Below are 20,924 nucleotides of genomic sequence, written 5' to 3'. Positions count from 1 at the left end.
GGGATCAATGTTACTGCCATATAATATCTTGGGGACAGGTGTAAGTATATATGAGTGAATTATTAGAATTTGGATCAAACTACCATGCAGTGAAACAGACAACAGATTCTTTTATTCCTCAAATCTAGACTTGAATGTTTTGTTTCCTTTTTTCTTTTCCTTCTCCTTAAAATTATTTTTAAACATTTATTATTTTACATTGGCAACCTCATTTTATACTAGTACTAGAATGACAGCTCACTTAACAATCTAACCCTTACCACATCAGAATTTTAATTCCTGTAGATAAGATATCAAAGAATGATAAGATCTTAACTTTGGTCTATCTAAAATTATAGAAGAGAATTGTTTCATGGAGAAATATCATAAAATTAGATCTATGTATTGCTATTGTTTTAAGTTAAACTCTTAAAATCCACAATATGCAGCACAGAATCAGTCTCCTTAATATCTGATATTTGCTCCTCACCTTTTCCATGCCGCAGAAACCAAAACCAAATAAAAAAAATGCTTAGAATTCAGTAATACTCCCTTGCTATTTTTGTGTCTTGATGTTCATTATTTCCTTTTTCTGGAATATGAATCTCCACTATTTGTCTGCCAGACTGACATTTAACATTTCTTACGTATTAACTCACAGAGTTAATCATCCGTTTTCTTTGAACTGAGTTTCTGCCTGCATTTACTGTAATGTGATTACTCATTAGTGCTCTTTCTTGGTGTATGTTTGGTGCCAGGGATCAAAGCTAGGGCTTCATACACGCATGGTGACCTCTCTACCTCTGAGAGCTATATCCTGGACCCCCTTATCTTCACTGTTAAAAGGTAAACTCCTTGTGTTTTCAGGATCTTAGCTGTGAACCCACTTGTAGCTGATCAACTGAGATGTTGAACTGCACTGCAGCATTAAGAGCATTCAGAGAAACCCTGAAGACCGAGTCCCCACAGTATTCAGACACAAGGAATTCCTTTCTTACCTTTCTTCCAGCTATGTAACCTCCACAGCTTGCAAAACTTTTTGTAAATGTGCCCATGAGCACATCAACATCGCGAGGGTCCATTCCAAAGAATTCCACAACACCTCGACCCGTTGGACCCACAGCCCCAATACTGTGTGCTTCATCTATGTAGAGGTAAGCCTTGTATTTCTTCTTTAGAGCCACGATCTGGGGTAGACGGACAATAGAACCTTCCATGCTAGGGCATAAAGAGAAATGGTCATTACTCTTGCGTTCAATACTTCTATATTTCCTGTTACCACTCAGGGTATGGGGGGGCATGCCAGTCTCTATTATGAAATATTTTATTTGGCAGAGACAACCATTTCCTAAAGCTAACATGGGGTTATTTTACTTGAACGGATTACGTTGTATGCTTTGAAGAGATTGGGTATTTTTAACTAATTTCCAAGTAAATAATTAGCTTGCCACATTGTCAATCAATTTATTTGTAAAGCTAACTAGTATAACTCTATGGATCACTCTGGATTTTAAATGTTTTGCTTGATTTAATTAAACTGCTTGTTAGTGACTCATCTTTCTCAGCCTGCCACTGTATTTGACCAGGTCTGTCTGACTCAAACTCAGTGTCTGAACTGCAGATTAAAAAATAAAAATTGAAATCACATAAAAGAAATTTTAGTCACATAGTATTAGTTAAAACCCAATAAAAAGTCCTTAGTACTTCCTGTTCACTACTTAACAGAAATCAAAGAATTGTGAACCTGGCTTTTGAACCTGCTTTTTGTTCCTTTAAGGCAATGGTTCTGTCTTGAGTGTACATTAGAATCTCTTGAAGCAGTTACTAAAAACACAGATTGCTGTATCTCATTCCTGAAGTTCCTGACTTAGTAGTTTGAGGTAGGTTGACAAAGTGCATTTTTAACTAGTGCCCAGGATATGACCATAATGCCAGTTGGGCAAACATTGTAAGGACCCCTGTTATAGAGGAACTCTCTTGTTTTAGCTCTCAGTGCTTAATTTTTGCACAATATTATAAATTACAAAAACGATTCAAGTCCTCTCGCAAAGGGAAAGGTAGGAAATAAATATATAAATAAAATTGAAAATCATCATAGATGGCTCCTCTGAAGCTCAGTGGATCTAAAACAGCTGTTGCCTTTATCAGATCTCACAACACTTAGTAAGTTGTGGCTCCACCGCACACAGTTTTGACGCACTGACAAGTGAGTTCTAGAAAAACACACAGACTTTCTCCCTCACCACACAAAGGAGTGTGTCAAACAATTTGAGAAATCTGTCAATTTTGCTTAAGAACAAATATATTAAGAAAGTAGAGTTGAACTTATGTCTTTTTCCTAATTAGTTTATTTATTAAATTCAATATATTAAAAATAAACTGAAGTGTCAACTCGATTCAGTCAAGGCATGCCAGTGGGTTTGCAGTTATCCAGGCCAACAAGTATTGGCTCGGAGGGAGCACAGACTTGAGTGCAATTTTTTTTTAAGGACTTTATTTTTAGAATAGTTTCACAGATAAACTGAGAAGATACAAAGCTTTCCCTGCTATTCACTTCCAGAGTGATTATTTATTACAATTGATAAACAGCCTACATGAACACATCATAATAACCTGAAATTCATAATGCACATTAGGGTCCACTCCTGGTGCTCTACAGTCTGTGCATTTGGACATATATATAATGACATAAGTTTATCATTATAGTACCATAATTATAAGATAATATTATATGATAAATTCTAAGTGTTCTCCCATTTACCCTTGTCAGCCCTTTGCAAGCACTGAACATTTTATTTTTTATTTTTATTTATTTCTTTTGCTTTTTGGATCACATCCAGCAACACTCAGGGGTTACTCCTGGCTCTGCACTCAGGAATTACTCCTGGCGGTGCTTGGGGGACCATATGGGATGCTGGGAATTGAACCCTGATCAGATGCGTGCAAGGCAAATGTCCTACCCGCTGTGCTATTGCTCCAGTCCCCACTGAACATTTTACTGTCTCCATAGTTCTGCTTTTTCTAGAATGTCTTATAATCGGAACCATACAGTATGTAACCTTTACAGATTGGCTTTCTTCACTTAGTTATACACATTTAGGTTTCCTGCAAGTATTTTTTGTGGTTTGATAACTCATTTCTTTTTTCAGAGATTATCAGTTTTTGTCTGAACGTATACTGTTTTTTCAACTGCTCACCTAACTGAAAGACATCTTGTTTCCAAGTTTTGGCATTTAGGAATAAGCATTTTAATAAATGTCAAAGTGCAGGACTGTGTCTGTGTATGTGCGTAAACATGAATACAAGCTTAATTTCTTTGGGTAAATATCAACAGTTGCATACTAGTTTGTGAATTTATTTTGTGAGGAACAATCAAAATTGTCCTCCAAAATGACAGTATTATGTGGCATTGGAATAATTACTATTACTCCACATCCTAACCAGCTTTTATGTATTTGTCAATATTCCATATTTTGATTTAATATGTGAGTAGTCATATCTCATTGCAGTAATTTACATTTCTCTAAAGACATATGATGTAGTATTTTTTAAATCTATGTAGCTTCCTTCTGAATATTTTTCTGAAGTGATTTATTAAACTTTTGGTTATTTTCAAAACTCAGTTGTTTTTTTTTTTTTTTGCTTTTTTTTGGGTCACACCTGGCGATGCACAGGGGTTACTCCTGGCTCTGCACTCAGGAGTTACTCCTGGCAGTGCTCAGGGGACCATATGGGATGCTGGGAATTGAACCCGTCTCAGCCGCGTGCAAGGCAAATTTCCTACCCACTGTGCTCTCTTTCCAGCCCCAGTTGTTTGTTTTCTTATTGTGGCATTTTAAGAGTTTTTTGGGTGTATTTTGTTACTAGTCCTTTATCAAATAATTAGCATTTCTTGAGAAGTAGTAATTTTTTCCCAATCTAGTTATTTAATCTTCTTGCAGACCATTTTACATTATTAAATTTATATTTTTTCACAAAGTTGGGGGATGATGATGATGATGATGATGATGATGATGATGATGTTGATTTTGGTGGCACACCTGGAGATACCCTGGGATTACTGTGCTCAGGCATAACTACTGAAAGTGCTCAGGGGACCATACATGGGCCAGAAATTAAACTGGGTTTATTTGCATACAAGGCAAACAACTTATCCCTAACACTATCTTTCTGGCCTTACAAGGTGGTTTTGAATGACTGTCTTCAGATTTGAATGAAAGGAAGATCAAATAGAATCTTCATTTTTGGGGGGTGGGTTCATACCCAGAAATGCTCAGGGCTCACTCTTTTTTTTTTCCCCTTTATTTTGTTTTATTTTTTTTTTAAGTTGTAGATTTACAATTTTTTGTGCTTTGGTTTCAATTATACAATGATCAGATACCCATCCCTCCACCAGTGCCCATTTTCCACCACCATGGATAATATCCCTCCCACCCCCATCCCCCCATCCCCCCATCCCCCCTGTCTCTGTGGCAGGGCAATCCCCTGTGTTCTCTCTCTCCTTTTGGGTGTTGTGGTCTGCAAAAGAGGCATTGAGTGGCAAACATGTTCAGTCCATAGTCTACTTTCGACATGCATCTCCCCTCCTGGGAGGATGCTCCAAACATCCTTTATTTGGTGCTCCCTTCTCTATCTGAGCTGCCCTTTCCTCTAGGATACCCGGCTGGCCTCTAAGTTATGGAGTAATCCTCCTGGTGCTGATCTCAGCTATTCTTGGGTATTAATCTCATATTTTGTTACTTTATATCCCCCAGATGAATGCAATCTTTCTATGTCTATCCCTCTCTTTCTGACTCATTTCGCTTAGCATGATACTTTCCATATTGTACCACTTGTATGTAAATTTCATGACTTCATCTTTTCTAACAGCTACATAGTACCAGGGCTCACTCTTGGCTCTGCATTCAAGGATCATATCTAGTAGGAGTGTGTACCTCATGGGGTGCTGGGACTCAAACTCAGGTCAAGCACATGCAAGGCAAGCATCCTGTCTTCTGTACTCCTTCTCCAGCTTCTAAAGTCTTCCTTTTATAAGATTTCTTAACTAATTCCAGTATTTTCCAGGATAGTTGTTTAATTGAAGTAATTTTTGTTGAAGGGGAGATGATAGAGTCTGCCTATACTTACTATCTTATTAAAAAGCTTAGGTATTTACTACTGTGAGCTTGTGCACTTTACAGGATTTTATATGCTTCAATTTCTCTATAGGTAAAATAGCATTTGATGCTTTTAATGTATATGCATATATACACAATAATTCATACTATAAATCTTTATTTTATAAAGATTTATAACTATGAATAAAATAAAACCTAAATAAAATTATTTTATTATATATAGGAATATTTGCAATATGCCTGACAGTAATTATAATACTGTTCTTAATCTGGAAAATAATTACAGTCAAGCCTTAGTTGAGAAAATGGAAGATCTAGACAGCACTCTGCATTAAATCTTCTTGAAATAAGACTTAAGGATGTCATCATGAATCACAAACATAATAAATAAATGATAATATGTCTTCAGAATTCTAGAATTTCCTTTTCATCTTAAAAATGTAAGTTGGTAACAGAAATATGCGAAAAACCTGATATGTCATGAATGGTCATTCTTTGTTCTGGAGCTGAATTTGGCAGGAATCAGAGTTAATGTTGAACAGTTACAGACACTCAGGGAAACTAATTAGCAATCTTTTTCTGGGGCCGATTTAACTGATCTTAGGAGTCTGCCCACCTGGTTTACATTTTATCCTCTAAGATTAATGACTTTACAATTCTGTTGATTTCTGGAGTTAATGCAGGTCACACAGGAACCCTAAGGAGAACTCTGCTTGTATTAAGAATTGTATTTACCTGCACTAAGTTTTATTTTCTTTATGTGATCAAACTTGAACAGAACTTTTCTTATAGAGGGATATTGAGTTTGGTGCGTGCATAAAAAGGCTGTCTATGTTATTCTGTGGATTTCTGTCCAAAAACACAGTGCCTAAAATGATAAAGAAAACAGAACAGCATTTTATTCTTTCTTCCTGAGTGGAAGCTTATGCTTTCTTTTAATTTAAATTAAAAAAAAAACTAAATACAACTGTAGGTAAAGATAATTCTGCCAGTTAATTTGAAGCTCTGTGCAGAGAGATGAATTATTCTTAAACCAGCAAGCCAGTGAATAATTTCTTTATATCTTTTCTATTACATAATGTATTAGCTAAGTGACAAGACTTCTTTTTGAAATCTCCCTCTCACCACCTTCTCTTACACATATAAACCATATTATCCCCTGGCTGGATTGAGAATTAAACCGATAGTTTGCCAACTTTCATGGTGGAAAAATCTCCTTGGTGGGTCCAAAGAGATATGCATAAGACAAGAAAGGAAGGTGGAATAATAGAAAAGAGTAGCTAAGACTAATTAGAAAAAAGTAACTCTTGCTTTATATTATTTGTTATTTGTCTAAGTATGGGCTGGAGCCATAGCACAGTGAGTAGAGCATTTGCTTTGCACGAGGCCAACCCAGGTTCGCTTTCTCCATCCCTCTCAGAGAGCCCAGCAAGTTACTGAGAGTATCCCGCCCTCACGGCAGAGCCTGGCAAGCTCCCCGTGGCATATTTGATATGCCAAAAACAATAACAAGTATCACAATGGAGACCTTACTGGTGCCCGCTCGAGCAATGGAAGAACAGTGCTACAGTGCTTGTTTAAGTATGGTGATAGTGGGTTAGAACTTTACTATTGAAGTTCTAAGTCCTTGAATTTACATTATTTTGGATAGTGTTAACTACCTGTCATACAGTAGAGAAAATGATGTTCTGATATTTCAGTGTATCTTTATGTATTTGGTGGGCAGGGCTTGATGTTACTACCCTATTTAACTTAGAAAGACAGGGCTTCTGCCATGCTAATTTGTCTCTATGTTGAACCCCTCATGGTGATCACAGTGTGTTGTTGAATAATTTTGAGGCTTCTCATTCACAATAAGTTAAGAAATCTTTACTTCTTAGAGACACACAAATTCAAGTGTGACTTTAAAACGATCCTTAAAGAAAAATTCAGATGAAACTAAACTAATACTATTATACTTATAAACCAAAAATCATGGATTCATAGAGATTTAGATTTCTACAGAAAAGAAACCGAACCCTAGATAGGTTAATGGTAAAGGTCTAAAGGATGATCTGGTAATTTCCATATTTAACTCATTGGAAGCGTGAACATGGGTTAACTCCTTACTTTCTTTCTTAGCAGTATTACCTGCCTTGAATCTATCTCTGTTACATTTCAATTATCTGCCTTATAGACATCTGCACCTCTAAGCCTCAGAGCTTTATCCTCTCAATAACCTAAAGCTACTGGGTAGACTCACTGAATATTGCAATGAAATGTTTAACAAGCAGTAAACAGATGATGAAGGGGCTTGTTCCCTCAGACACCATTTTATTCGTTTTTTGTTTTGTTTGGTTTTGGGTCATATCCAGAGATTCTCGGGGGTTACTCCTGGCTCTGTGCTCAGGAATTACTCTTGGCAGTACTCAGGGGACTGAATGGGCTGCTGGGGCTCAAACTGGGGTAAGCCACATGCAAGGCAAATTCCCTATCCATTGTACTATTGCCTAGCCCCCAGACACTCTTTTATTTAATGGTCAAGAATATACAACATTGCTATGCATATGTTTTATTGTTTACTAGATTGCAACTTACTTAGGTAAAAATAATGAAGATCTTCTTGGTTGTAGGTTTACTATTGACTGGGCTTCTGCTATCTCTGATTTAATACTAGGAACCCTATACAGGTCACATAATGATAAGTGGCAACTGTAGCACTGCACTGTAGCACTGTCCTCCTGTTGTTCATCGTGGGCCCAGTAACATCTCCATTGTGAGACTCGCTACTGTTTTTGGCATATCGAATATGCTTCAAGGGTAGCTTGCCAGGCTTTGCTGTGCGGGGAAGATACTCTCGGTAGCTTGCTGGGCTCTCCGAGAAGGGCAGAGAAATCAAACCTGGATCGGCCAAGTCGGCCAGGTGCAAGGCAAATGCTCTACCGCTGTGCTATTGTTCCAGCCCATACCACCCTGAACGTGCCTGATCTCATCTGATAATTGGCAACACCAAGATTTAAAACCAGTTTCCAGAACTCTCTCCAAATCTGGATTCTTCATAATTCTATATGTAAATGTAGCACTGTCCTCCCATTGCTCATTGATTTACTTGAGCGGGCCCAGTAACGTCTCCATTGTGAGACTTGTTACTGTGTTTGGAATATTGGATATGTCAGGGGTAGCTTGCCAGGCTTTGCCATGCGGGTGGAATACTCTCAGTAGCTTGTTGGGCTCTCCGAGAGGGGGAGAGAAATTGAACCTGGCTCGGCTGGCTGGCCGTGTGCAAGGCAAATGACCTACTGCAGTGCTATATGTAAATAATTATAATAATTATACAAGATTATCTATGAACAATATAGTTGTTACTATTATTTTTATTACTATAATATGCTTTAGTAGAATTTGATTTTCTAACTTGATACTCCCTCAAACTTCCTGAATTGACTTAGAAATTTTTGCATATGAAAAATTGACTGATACGTGCTCTCTGTGGAGGGGTGTATGCTCACTGCAATTCAAGCAACGTATATATATATATAAAATTCATATGTGTGTATATGTGTGTATACTTTATATATCTGTGTATAGTTCAAAGGAGGATTTGTGCAGATATCAAGATCTGTTTCCACTTATAATATTGGTAAAGGAAAAATATATTATAAACTAATAATTTTACATTTCTAATCCTGATCTTTAGAAAAATCTTGTAGGAAACAATATCATTTTTTGGCAAGAGTATGTTTAGATGTTTCAGAGCTCAACTCTAGGTCACTGTCACTGTCCTCCCGTTGTTCATTAATTTTGCTCAAGTGGACCCAGTAACGTCTCCATTGGAGACTTTGTTGTTACTGTGTTTTGGCATATCGAATACATCACGGGCAGCTTGCCAGGCTCTGCCATGCGGGCGAGATACTCTCGGTAGCTTGCCGGGCTCTCCAAGAGGGGCGGAGGAATCGAACTCGGGAACTCAGGTTGGCCATGTTGGCTGCGTGCAAGGCAAACGCCCTACCACTGTGCTATCACTCCAGCCCTACTCTAGGTAAGCTTTAGTTTATAGATACAGAAAATACAGTTCTCAGAAGGACTGTGTCTGGCTATGAATGCAGTCTATTCTTGGGGATTTTGGTCACGTCCATCAGTGCTCTGGAGCTGTTTCTGGCTCTGTGCTCAGGGGTCAATCTTGGCTATGTATGAGGACTTGTGCAGTGTTAGGGGTTGAAATGGTGTCAGCCACATGCAAGGCAAGTGCTTAACCCATAGATTGACTCTGTGAATAAGATCTTTAAGGTCTTATTTCACATAAAGGCAGGATTCCCAAGTGTGTGCTAAAAGGAATGTTTCTCTGAAGGAAAGACCATGGGAACTGAAGTCTTCACTTTGTACAAATGCTGATTATGTTGTTGTGCTAGATTGCCTCCAAAGACAACTGCTTATGATTTTTTCAGTCCTCTGTAAGACAGTCTTCCCATTAGGAGGTAGAGTTTATTTCTCTTCCTTTTGAATATAAACTGTCTTTGAGACATGCTTTGATTAACTGGGTGAAAAAGAGGTGATGATCAAATTCTAGATCAAAGCTTTAAAAAAGACCAGTAGTTTCTTGTTTCATTCCTTTTGAAGTTAGCCATCATTTTATTAAGCAGTTCCAATTAAAGGCCTGAATGAGAAAGTTTAGAGAGCAAACACCCCCAGAAGATGAGAACAAAGTACCTCAGATAGTCACAAGAATCCCAAAGTATGAAGAAAGTAATTTTGGATGGTTTAGCCTGGCAAGCTACCCATGACGTATTCGATATGCCAAACACAGTAACAACAAGTCTCACAATGGAGACGTTCCTGGGCCCGCTTGAGCAACTAGATGAACAACGGGAGGACAGTGCTACAGTGCTATAGCTCTAGCTGAACCCTCGGCTGGATAATCTTATGACCCTAACAAGTATCCTATGGAGATGAAGACCTTTCTAGTTGGTCTTGATAGTCTGCAGTAGAAAATGATGACTTATTTTTTTTATAAGCCCTTATGTGTTGAGTAGTTTATTTCACAATAGAGTGACATAGTAGCCCTCATTGCAAGTGAAGTTAAGCTGCGGTCTCTGACACACTGACTTGGAGCCTATAGTTTATTCCATTACCCTTCCTTATGATATCACCATAGCACACAGGCCCTATGCAGCCATTAATAAGCCCCACTGCTGGTGTGGTTTCTCTATATAATTGATGAGAATATTTGACAGTAAAATGTTGGTGGTCCACTTAATTTCAGTCAATGTGCTTAAAATGTGACTTTCCTCTAGTGGAGCCAAGTCCTGTTTATTTGCAATTGGATTCAGTTTACTCTGGTAAAAGGAGATGCCCAGTCTGCTTTCCCCTGCAGACCCATCTTCCCTCTTGACCAACCAGAGTGACAGGTGTTTAGATAAAGATTCTCTCCCAGGATGGCAGCTGGCACAAATCACACATGAAAAAGATCCATGTTTGAGGTTATGGCAGCCCAGAGTTAATATGAGATTATTTCTTAAAAGTAGCAAATTAAGACCTAGTAAATAACTGAATTAGTCTACAGCAGAGTTTCCCAGTCCAGCAGTATTGACATCTGAGCTGGGTAATTCTTTGTTGAAAACTCTGGTGCATTGTAGGATATTTAGTAGCACTTAAATATCCTTTTATCTTTGCCCTCTACAGGACAGTGAATTTTTATTGCATTTCATTTACACGAATGAAAGTTGTCAAATGTGCCCATGGCAAAGGGTGGGTCAAGAATAGGTGGGAAAGATAGTGGTTGAGAATATTTTTCTAGGATAATACTAAAGACTTCACAAATAAGACCTCTCAGGGCTAACCTTAAGTATTGAAAACTGGCTACTTGAAACTAGAAAGACCATCTTTGTACCCATACAATAGGATGGGAGATGCCCAAAAGAGCAACTGGGCTTATTATTACTACTATTATTATAAATTTGGGAGAAATTATTCCTTTTTTGAAAATGGGATGAAGGCGCAATTGTTCTGCTACTTATTTATGTAATAGAAAAATGTGCACCTGGAGACTGATTTGATTATCTGGCTAAAAGAAATGCTATGGTGCATCTCAAGTTACTATTGTTAACCCATTCCTCTTTGTGGTTAAACTAAGCCCTCATTCTTTTTCTCTGAATATTTCCCCCCACCCTACTCTTTTGTTTGTTTTTGTTTTGGGGTCACACCTAGCTGTGCTCAGGGTTTATTCCAGCTCTGCATTTAGGGATTACTCTTGGCATGCTCAGGTGATCCTATGGGGTGCCAGGGATCAACTCAGGTTGGCCACCTGTAAGGCAAAATGCTCTCTCTGGTATACTAGCACCAGGGCCCTGTTTATCACTTTTCAAAAATTGTTTCATAGGAAAATTTTCCTTCTTTTCCTTCGGAATCCAGATTATTGAGAATTGATTTAGGAGTGAAGACTCTGAGATAATGTTTTCTTGCTTGATGGAATAGGGCTTCTGACAGAACTAAAGCCTGAAGGCAATTTCCATTTCAGTAACCACTCATTGACTTAGAAACGAATTCAGTGACAATCTGCAATATAAACCAGTGTGACTCAGCACTTCAACCTGCAGCTGGGAATGGCTAACCAGCACTCTCTGTCTGTTCAGCTTAAAGGAGGTGGGGAGACCTAGGTTTATGCATCCTTTCAGAGACTAAGGCCACCCCTCTCAATCCTATCTCTTAGCTCTGGATTGAGAATTGTACTGTAAGTTAGACATTCTTGGAGTAAAAGAGCAGGTTTGTTTTATCCTGATGCTAGCTATTGGTTAAGTGTAGCCAGTAACAGGAACTGGAGTTTGACTACACTGTTCTGTCTCATGCCATCAGTCACGTCTAGACTAGTAGTAAAGGCAAGAAGCATTCCGATGTGGAATACTTCAACTCTTAAAGGTTTTAAAAAACTATATGGCAGTCAACGGTATGAAGAGTAACCAGTTTAAGTTGGAACTGTCCTGAGTGAAGATTTCTGAGGACTCTTTCACAAGGTCACAAAGACCTATCACAAAGACGCTCCATCACATGGAGGATGAAAATTTTAGGCAGCCCAAGGTATGACAACTCTAATTGACAACCTGGCTCAGATTATTCAACAAAATCTATATCTAACTCATGTTTCCATTTACTTAGGAGAGAGAAACATTTTCTCACTGTTTAGCTTGCTGTGGACCTCCATATGTCATTGACATGGAGTTATTAACATACCTGTAGATGCCCTCCACCAGGATGAGAATCTTTTTCCAAGCTCTGCGGATTCGAGGCTGGCCATAGGTGACAGCATCTCTCAGGAGCTTCTCTAGGTTTTGCATGTCTTTAAATAATAGAAAAAGAAAAAGAAACTAAGTTACACATGTGTGTGCGTGTGTGTGTGTGTGTGTGTTTGTGTGTGTGTATATCAAGGTCTCCTTCCTTCCTTCCTTCCTTCCTTCCTTCCTTCCTTCCTTCCTTCCTTCCTTCCTTCCTTCCTTCCCTCTTTCTCTCCTTCCCTTCCTTTTCCCTCCCTCTCTTCCTTCTTTATTTTGCAAAACCCAGTAATGCTCAGGGGTTACTTCTGATTCTGTACTCAGCGATTACTCCTAGCAGTGCTTGGGGGACCATATGGGATGCTGGTGCTCAAGGAGACTGTACGGGATACTGGGAATTGAAACCGGGTCTAATGCGTGCAAGGCAAATACCTTATCCACTGTAATATAACTCTGGTCCCAATGAAGGTCACTTTTATTGGAAATTATTTAGAAAGGTGTGAAGGGAGAGAAAGAGAGAACTATGTGTTCCAGAGAGAACAAGGGCTTCTTCAGAGTGGAAAAAGCTAGCAAAGGTATACATAGAATCAAGCAAGTGAGATACACGTTTAAGGATTAAGATACACAGAGCAAAGCAAGCCACAAAATATTTTTCCTTTACTTTCCTAGTTTCCTTTATTTGTGTGAAAATTCCAGGACATTTTCACCTCAGACTCAGACTTGAACTTTTATACATCAAAGTCAGGAATACAGAACACTTGAGGGTGGAGTAAGGAGAGGACTTTTTTATATATATATATATATATATATATATATATATGTCTATGTCTATATATGTATATATATTCATACATATATATACCAAGCACTTATATATATATATATAAAAGATATATACACACATACGATATATATATTCAATATGCCAAACATAGTAACAAGAAGTCTCACAATGGAGATGTTACTGGGCCCGCTCAAGCAAATCAATGAATAACGGGAAGACATTTACATTACATTTTACATTAGAGTATTCGATATGCCAAACACAGTAACAACAAAGTCTCCAATGGAGACGTTACTGGGCCCGCTCGAGCAAATCGACGATCAACGGGAGGGCCTTTACCTTTACCTTTACCTTATACAAAACTAAAAGCTTTTTATAACAATTTTTTAAAAAGTATAATAAAGATTTGCTTTTTTGTTTTTACCCTAAACCAAAATGGTGATCAGTGCTTACTCCTGTCTCTGTGCTCAGGAATGACTTCTGTTAGGGATCCTGGGACCCTATGTGATGCCAGGGACTGAACCCAAGAGTGGCACAAGTGAAGCAAGCACATCATCCACTCTACTGTCTCTCCTGCTCTGAGAAATCATGTTCTAGATAAAATTTAACTGTAATAAAAATGACTAGTTGGGTACATACAGCTTGGAGTGTAAATCCCCACTCACACAAGGTTCATAAAAATGCTCTCTGTCACTGCCTCGGTGTTCACTGAAAATCTCCATTAATTCTCTTATGCTTAGATATTTTTCCATGTTAAAATTAATTCTGAAATAGAATTAATTAACACTCACTCATTATCTAATCACAAGTATGTTAGAGTTTAGCTGAGTTTGTATGGAGCAGAAGTTGTTATTTTCTTTTTTTGTCTTACAGCAGGTAGGGTGTTTGCCTTGCACGCAGCCACCTGGCTGACCCAGGTTTGATTTCTCCGCCCTCGGAGAGCCCTGCAGGCTACTGAGAGTATCTCGCCTGAAGCACAAGGAGATCTAATAAACTACCCAAGGGCTGTGATAATAAATAGCACAGCCAGAATTTGAACTCATGAAGTCTTAAACCATAACCCATATTTATCCCTACTACTTGTTACTATCTTACATACAAACCACTATTTTTTCCTTTCAAGCTCAAAGAAGGATGAATGTCTAGTAGATTTACCTTGTTACTCTTTAGTATTTGTGTATTTATAACCTAAAAATCCAGAGAAAGGAAAAGAGAAGAATTTCATAGGCATTTTTAAAAGATTCATCACATTTCTTTGTGCTTCGTAAGCTTTCCCTCTTTGACGATCTTCAACTGAAGTATTTTATATCTAGAGTTCAGTCTAACTTTGAAAGGGTAGAGATACTACTAAATTTATGACTTTGCTGTTATATATATTATTCATGAAACACTAGGTATATCATTTAAAATGCTCACATGAAGAAATATGTAGAAAAAATAAACATCTTATCTATTCTTAAGTTGCTTCAAAACAGTGAAAAAGGAATTTTTCCAAACATTTTATGAGAGAACAAAATTCTGATGCCAGGGCATACAGTGATATTATAAAAGAAGAAAACTGCAGACCAATGTCCCTGATTAATTTGAATTCAAAGATCCCCAATACAACATTAGTAAACCAAATTTAGCAACATATCAAAGGGATCATTTGTTATGATTATAGGAATGTAAAAGTGATTTCTTATACTAAAATACAATACACAACATCAACAAAGGAAATATCCAAAATAAATATTAATATTAATAGGTGCTAATATTAATAAATGCAGAGAAAATTTTGGACAAGATTGTACTCTTATTTATGAGAAAAATCTCAACAACATGAGGATATAAAAGAACATGTCTCAACATAGTATAGGCCATCTATGGTAAACTCATAGCTAATATTATACTCAGTGAAAAACCAAAAGCATTTCCTCTAAGATAAACACTTTCACCATGTTTTTCTTTTAACATAGTATAGGCAGTCCTAGTCAGAGCAACTTGACCAGAAAAGTAAATAAAGTGAATATAAATTAGGTAGAAAATAAGCAAGACTAAAAATGATAATGTAGCACCTAACACCATGTACAAAAGTAAGATCAAAATGGATTAACAACCTCACCATCAGACCAGAATCCATAAGGTACATTAAAGACAAGGTTGGCAAAACCCTCCACAATATTGAAGCTAACGATATCTTCAAAGATGACACGCCACTGGCCAAGCAAGTGAAAACAGAGATAGACAAATGGGACTATCTTAAACTAAGAAGCTTCTGCACCTCCAAAGAAACAGTGACCAAAATACAAAGACAGTCTACAGAATGGGAAAGGATATTCGCCCAATACCCATCTGACAAGGGGTTGATATCAAGGATATACAAAGTACTGGTTGAACTCCACAAGAAGAAAACATCCAACTCTTCAAAAAATGGGGCGACAAAATGAACAGAAACTTCCTCAAAGAAGAAATCTGAATAGCAAAAAGGCACATGAGAAAATGCTCTACATCACTAATCATCAGGGAGATGCAGATCAAAACAATAATGAGATATCATCTCACACCACAGAGCCTGGCCCACATCCAAAAGAACAAAAGCAACCCATGTTGGCGTGGATGTGGGGAGAAAGGGACTCTCCTGCACTGCTGGTGGGAACACCAAGTAGTTCAGCCCTTTTGGAAAACAGCATGGACAATTCTCAAAAAATTAGAAATCGAGCTCCCCTTTGACCCAGCAATACCACTCCTGGGAATATATCCTGGAGAGGTAAAAAAGTATAGTTGAAGTGACACTGCACTTCTATGTTCATTGCTGCACTGTTCACAATAGCCAAAATCTGGAAAAAACCTGAGTGCCCGAGAACAGATGACTGGTTAGAGAAACTTTGGTACATCTACACAATGGAGTACTATGCAGCTGTTAGAAAAGATAAGTCATGAAATTTACATACAAGTGGTACTACATGGAAAGTATCATGCTAAGTGAAATGAGTCAGAAAGAGAGGGACAGACATAGAAAGATTGCATTTTGTCTGGGGAATATACACTGTCACACTGTCCTCTCATTGTTCGTCGATTTGCTTGAGCTGGCCCAGTAACGTCTCCACTTTGAGACTTGTTGTTACTGTGTTTGGCATATTGAATATGTCACGGGTATCTTGCCAGGCTTTGCTGTGCGGGTAAGATACTCTCAGTAGCTTGCCAGGCTCTCTGAGATGGGCAGAGGAATCAAACCCGGCTCGGCCAGGCTGGCTGAGTGCAAGGCAAACGTCCTAACACTGTGCTATCACTCCAGCCCCTGGGGAATATAAAGTAACAAAATAGGAGACTAACATGCAAGAATAGTCGAGATAAGTACCAGGAGGTTCATTCCATGGCTTGAAGTCCAGCCACATATGCTAGGGGAAAAGGCAGCTCAGATAGAGAAGGGAGCACCAAATAAAGGGTGTTGGGAGGATCCTCCCAGGATGGGAGATGCATGCTGAAAGTAGAATATAGACGTAACATGATTGCCACTCAATGACTCTTTTGCAAACCACAGCACCCAAAAGGAGAGAGAGAACAAAAGGGAATGCCCTGCCACAGAGGCGGGATGGGATGGGATGATGGGGGGTGGGAGGGATACTGGGATCATTGGTGGTGGAGAATGGGACCTGGTGGAGGGATGGGTACATGATCATTGTATAACAGGAACCCAAGCATAAAAACTTGTAAGTCCACAACTGTACCTCATGGTGTTTCACTAATAAAATTTAAAAAAAAAAAAAGATAATGTAGCACTGTAGCACTGTCCTCTTGTTGTACATCAATTTGCTCAAGCAGGCACCAGTAACGTCTCCATTGTGAGACTTGTTGTTACTGTTTTTGCCATATCGAATACGCCACAGGGATCTTGCCAGGCTCTGCTGTGGGGCGGGATACTCTCGGTTGCTTGCCGGGCTCTCCAAGAGTGATAGAGGAATCAAACCAAAAATTTTAAATATTCTAAAAAAAACTTTAGAAAAAAATAACCAATAAAATTAAATGATTGGCTAACTTGGTTACATGTGTGTATTAAGATATTAACTAGAAGAGTGAGAAATGAAGAAAACAGCACCCTTTTTTTAACTGCATCATAAATAAATACATAGGGATAAACTTAACAAAACATTAAAAATTTATAAATTTAAAAGACCTCAAATCACTGTTAAACAGAAGAATATACAAAGAGATAGATGCCACGCTCATGGATTACAGGAATTAGCAAAGCAACATAGCGAAGTCAAATAAAAACAAACTTTTGAGCACTGACTGTAGAATTAAATGTAGCATGGGATTGGGGTACTTTGTACTAGAAATTTATCTTGGAATCTCAATTATTTATAGCAATAGATTCTTAGATATAATTTGATGTTTTAAAAAATAGTTTTTAAAAATATTAAAAAATATTTATATAAAAAAGCCTTAGTTTTTTTTTAACTCTTCTTCTGTTTCTCAGCTTCACATTTTGTTTTCTGGTTTCTCTGAAGATTGTATTAATTTCTCTGTCCCTGAGATTTTTCTTTTTCTGTAAGCAACTTGCCATCATTAGACTAAACAGATTTTATCCAACCTATGATATTTTTTGTCTCATTTTACAATTCCTTAGTTCTTTTATCAGTTCTGTACTACTTATCACATGAGTAGATTTGACACAAACATGTGAATTTAAAGCTTCTTCCTTCAAGTGTCTAGAAAACTTTTCCTTTATTTTCTCTCAACTTTCCTCCTGCTCTTTCCAATTTTCTTTGTGGGAGCAATATCCTTATTTGTCCTTTCCTGCTTGATAATCTTTATGTCCTTTAAAAAATATTATTTAATATAATAGCAGATTTCAAATCTCACTAAAACTTTTTCTTATGTTTTATCAAATCTCACCATCAGTTTGAAACATCATTTGGTGAGCAGTTTAAAGGCAGATTTTCAGTTCTTTTCCTAGAGATTCTGTGCTATTTGGTTTTGGATTGGGCTCACAAGTTACACGCTTGGCATCTTTTCAGAGTAAATCTTTATTTTAAGCTACACAAATATTTTTCAAGTATAGTTCAGGCAAATCCACGTGTACCTCAAACCCATTTCCAGGAGAAAGTTTGTAGCAACTTCTTGGGCCCATTTCTTATATTCTACCCCGTTTGAGTTCTTTACTCCAGTACTTCACAGTCCTTTCTAGCCAAAGGGTGGAGGATGTCTTTTTAGTCAAGTGACATTCTTTTGTTACATAGAACTCAGGGAAGAGACTGTTGTAAGCCTTGGCTATAAGAGGCTTACACATTCCTATAGTGATAAGAAAGCAACATGCCCAAGCTAGCCCACCAGTCCCAGGAAGTTCCACAAAGAAGCTGAGTCATAGGTGAGGTGCTATTCCTTCAGCCCACCTTCAGTCTTGATAGAAGTAAGCACAGCTTGTTAGATGTGGCTGACGTTTTAGGTTGTTGTCATAATAGCTATCTAATGAAATTTCAAAAGACTTTTCCTGATCTAGCCTCTGCCCATCTTTTATAGTTTCTCAATGTTCTACAGTGGACAATTTCCCAGCTCTCTCATGTGTTTTTCCTCTATGGGCTACCTGGAAAGCTTCTGTTGTTTCAAGCTTCTTCTCAAAAATGTTTCTGGCCAATAAGACACCATTTCCTTTATATTTGCTGTTCTTCTTCTTCTTCTTTTTTTTTTTAAATGTGAAAGCATTATGTCTCTCATTATTTGATTTCATATATCTCCTCCAAGGAAAGCAGGGGCCTTATCTAAATCATCTTTGTGGACTCTTGTTCTAGTGCGAAACATCAATATCTGATAATTGAATTCTTTTTCTTCTTGTTGAAAAGAAACTCAGTAGTTTTTCCTGTTCATAAAATGTAGATGTGGAACTGAAACAATAATACTTTTAAATATAAACAATATATGTTATAGAGATTAATGTCTCATCATGAAATAATACATATTTTCAAAAAACTGATTTTCCTTCCCCTTATTTCAAAGACACAAAGGCACTGAGTCTTCACAAGGGTACTATGTCATTGACTCTATACCATTAACCACTAGATGGCAGCCAAGAAAGCAAAAAGATTCTGCTTATTTGAGAAAGTTAGGAATCAAAAACCCTTCATGTGTATTACCTCTCATTTTCACTTTCGCTTCTGTTTTAGTTCCTACCAGGTTAAGAAACCCATGTGCTTGGGGTTTAACTCCCTTTCTGTAACCTGTCACAAGCCTATTAGTTTCTAGTGAAATACAGAGATGATGAACATGAGTATTTCTAATGAGTACTCCTAATTATTTGATTAATATTCCTAATATTTTATTTTTTAAAAAAATTTTATTAGTGAGACACCATGAAATATTTTACTTTTCTGGGGCTTGGAATTTATATTCTGTTTTAAATAGATATGACAAATGATGAATGTGATTCCAAAGGCATAATAATAGAAACAACCCCGATGAGTAGTCATTCAAATAAATTTTCTAAGATTTTGAAAAATAACAGTGAACCTAGAATATATTGTTTTTGTTTTGTTTTTCTTAGCTTTTTTCCAGTAGATATGTCAGATATTATTATAGAAATATTTCATTTAGAATGAAATTTAAAATGAACACCACTAAATATAAGAGAATTTTCTCCATTTTTTCCTTCCTTTATTTCTCTTTCCCTCCCTCCCTTCCTTCCTTCCTTCCTTCCTTTCTTCCTTCCTTCCTTCCCTCCTTCCTTCCCTCCTTCCTAACTTCCTCCCTTTCTTTTATACAGGACATGAACATAAGCCTTTACAAAGACCATTATGTATCTATGCTTTTTTTCGGATGGGACCCCAAAGAATCCCAGTTTCTTCCATGACAGGAAACTCAAGACATTTGAATAAATGGAGAGTTCTATGGGGAGGGGATTTGGCTAGAATTTCATGAGCCCCCTACTCCCTCTGGTGTATTTGTTATGGGATTTCTGAGCAGAAAGAAAAATCAATGACCCTTTTGCCCTGTGGGGCACAAACTCACTGATCTTTTAGAATCAGGGAAGATAGATGGGGAAGAGATGACATCACTCAGAGTAGGATTCTGAACCTGTTCTAATCAGCATCTGGTAGTTTCTCTCTAGCTTTTAGTTTCTTGCTTTATAATGTGCAGCAGGTGGGTCACAGATTCAGGAGACTGTGGTTTCTGCTTTATAGGCCATCGGGATTATACTGTTTCAACAAGATATTTACTAACATCTGCAATGGATTCTTAAAAATAATAATGCCATTAAAGTACTTATGTTTGTATTATGTTAATCCTTGTGATCCGTCTGAGAAGTGAAGAAGAATGATTAGATTTTGGGTTTCTCAAATAAACAAATGAATGCCAGAAGAATTATAAAGTCCCAAACAACTACAAGTAAAGGCCCTCCCGTTGATCATCGATTTGCTCGAGCGGGCCCAGTAATGTCTCCATTGGAGACTTTGTTGTTACTGTGTCTGGCATATCGAATACTCTCGGTAGCTTGCCGGGCTCTCCGAGAGGGGCGGAGGAATCGAACTCGGGTCGGCCATGTTGGCTGCGTGCAAGGCAAACGCCCTACCCACTGTGCTATCGCTCCAGCTTTTACTACAAGTAAAAGCTCCAAAATTTCAGGCTGGAGAGATAATGTAGGGTTAAGAACTTGAACTTGCCTTGTATAATGCTGAGCCCAATTCAAATCCCAGCTCTGCATATGGTTTTTGAACACAGTCTGAAGTAGCCCTAGAGCACTGAATCATGTGCACACTTCCAAAAATACCTCCCAATTTTTCTCATAAGCTTTGAAAATAAGCATGTGAGATATGGAAACTAAAGATA

The 20,924-nt window shown here is 37.7% G+C and overlaps 1 protein-coding gene across 1 annotated transcript in view; it reads right to left on the bottom strand.

Annotated features, from left to right (window-relative positions):
* SPTLC3 (serine palmitoyltransferase long chain base subunit 3) overlaps positions 1 to 20,924 on the bottom strand; it is a 168,182-nt gene that overhangs the window by 46,944 nt on the left and 100,314 nt on the right. The window contains exons 7-8 of the mRNA XM_056121968.1: positions 12,300 to 12,405; positions 978 to 1,197 (exon numbers count right to left, since the gene is read on the bottom strand). Of these exons, the coding sequence (XP_055977943.1) occupies positions 978 to 1,197; positions 12,300 to 12,405 (326 nt within the window). The remainder of the gene's footprint in view (positions 1 to 977; positions 1,198 to 12,299; positions 12,406 to 20,924) is intronic.

Source organism: Sorex fumeus, unplaced genomic scaffold (assembly GCF_029834395.1).
Source record: "Sorex fumeus unplaced genomic scaffold, SorFum_2.1 ptg000044l, whole genome shotgun sequence".
In the NCBI taxonomy this organism is placed as follows: Eukaryota; Metazoa; Chordata; class Mammalia; order Eulipotyphla; family Soricidae; genus Sorex; species Sorex fumeus.
This window is presented reverse-complemented; position numbering and strand designations above follow the sequence as displayed.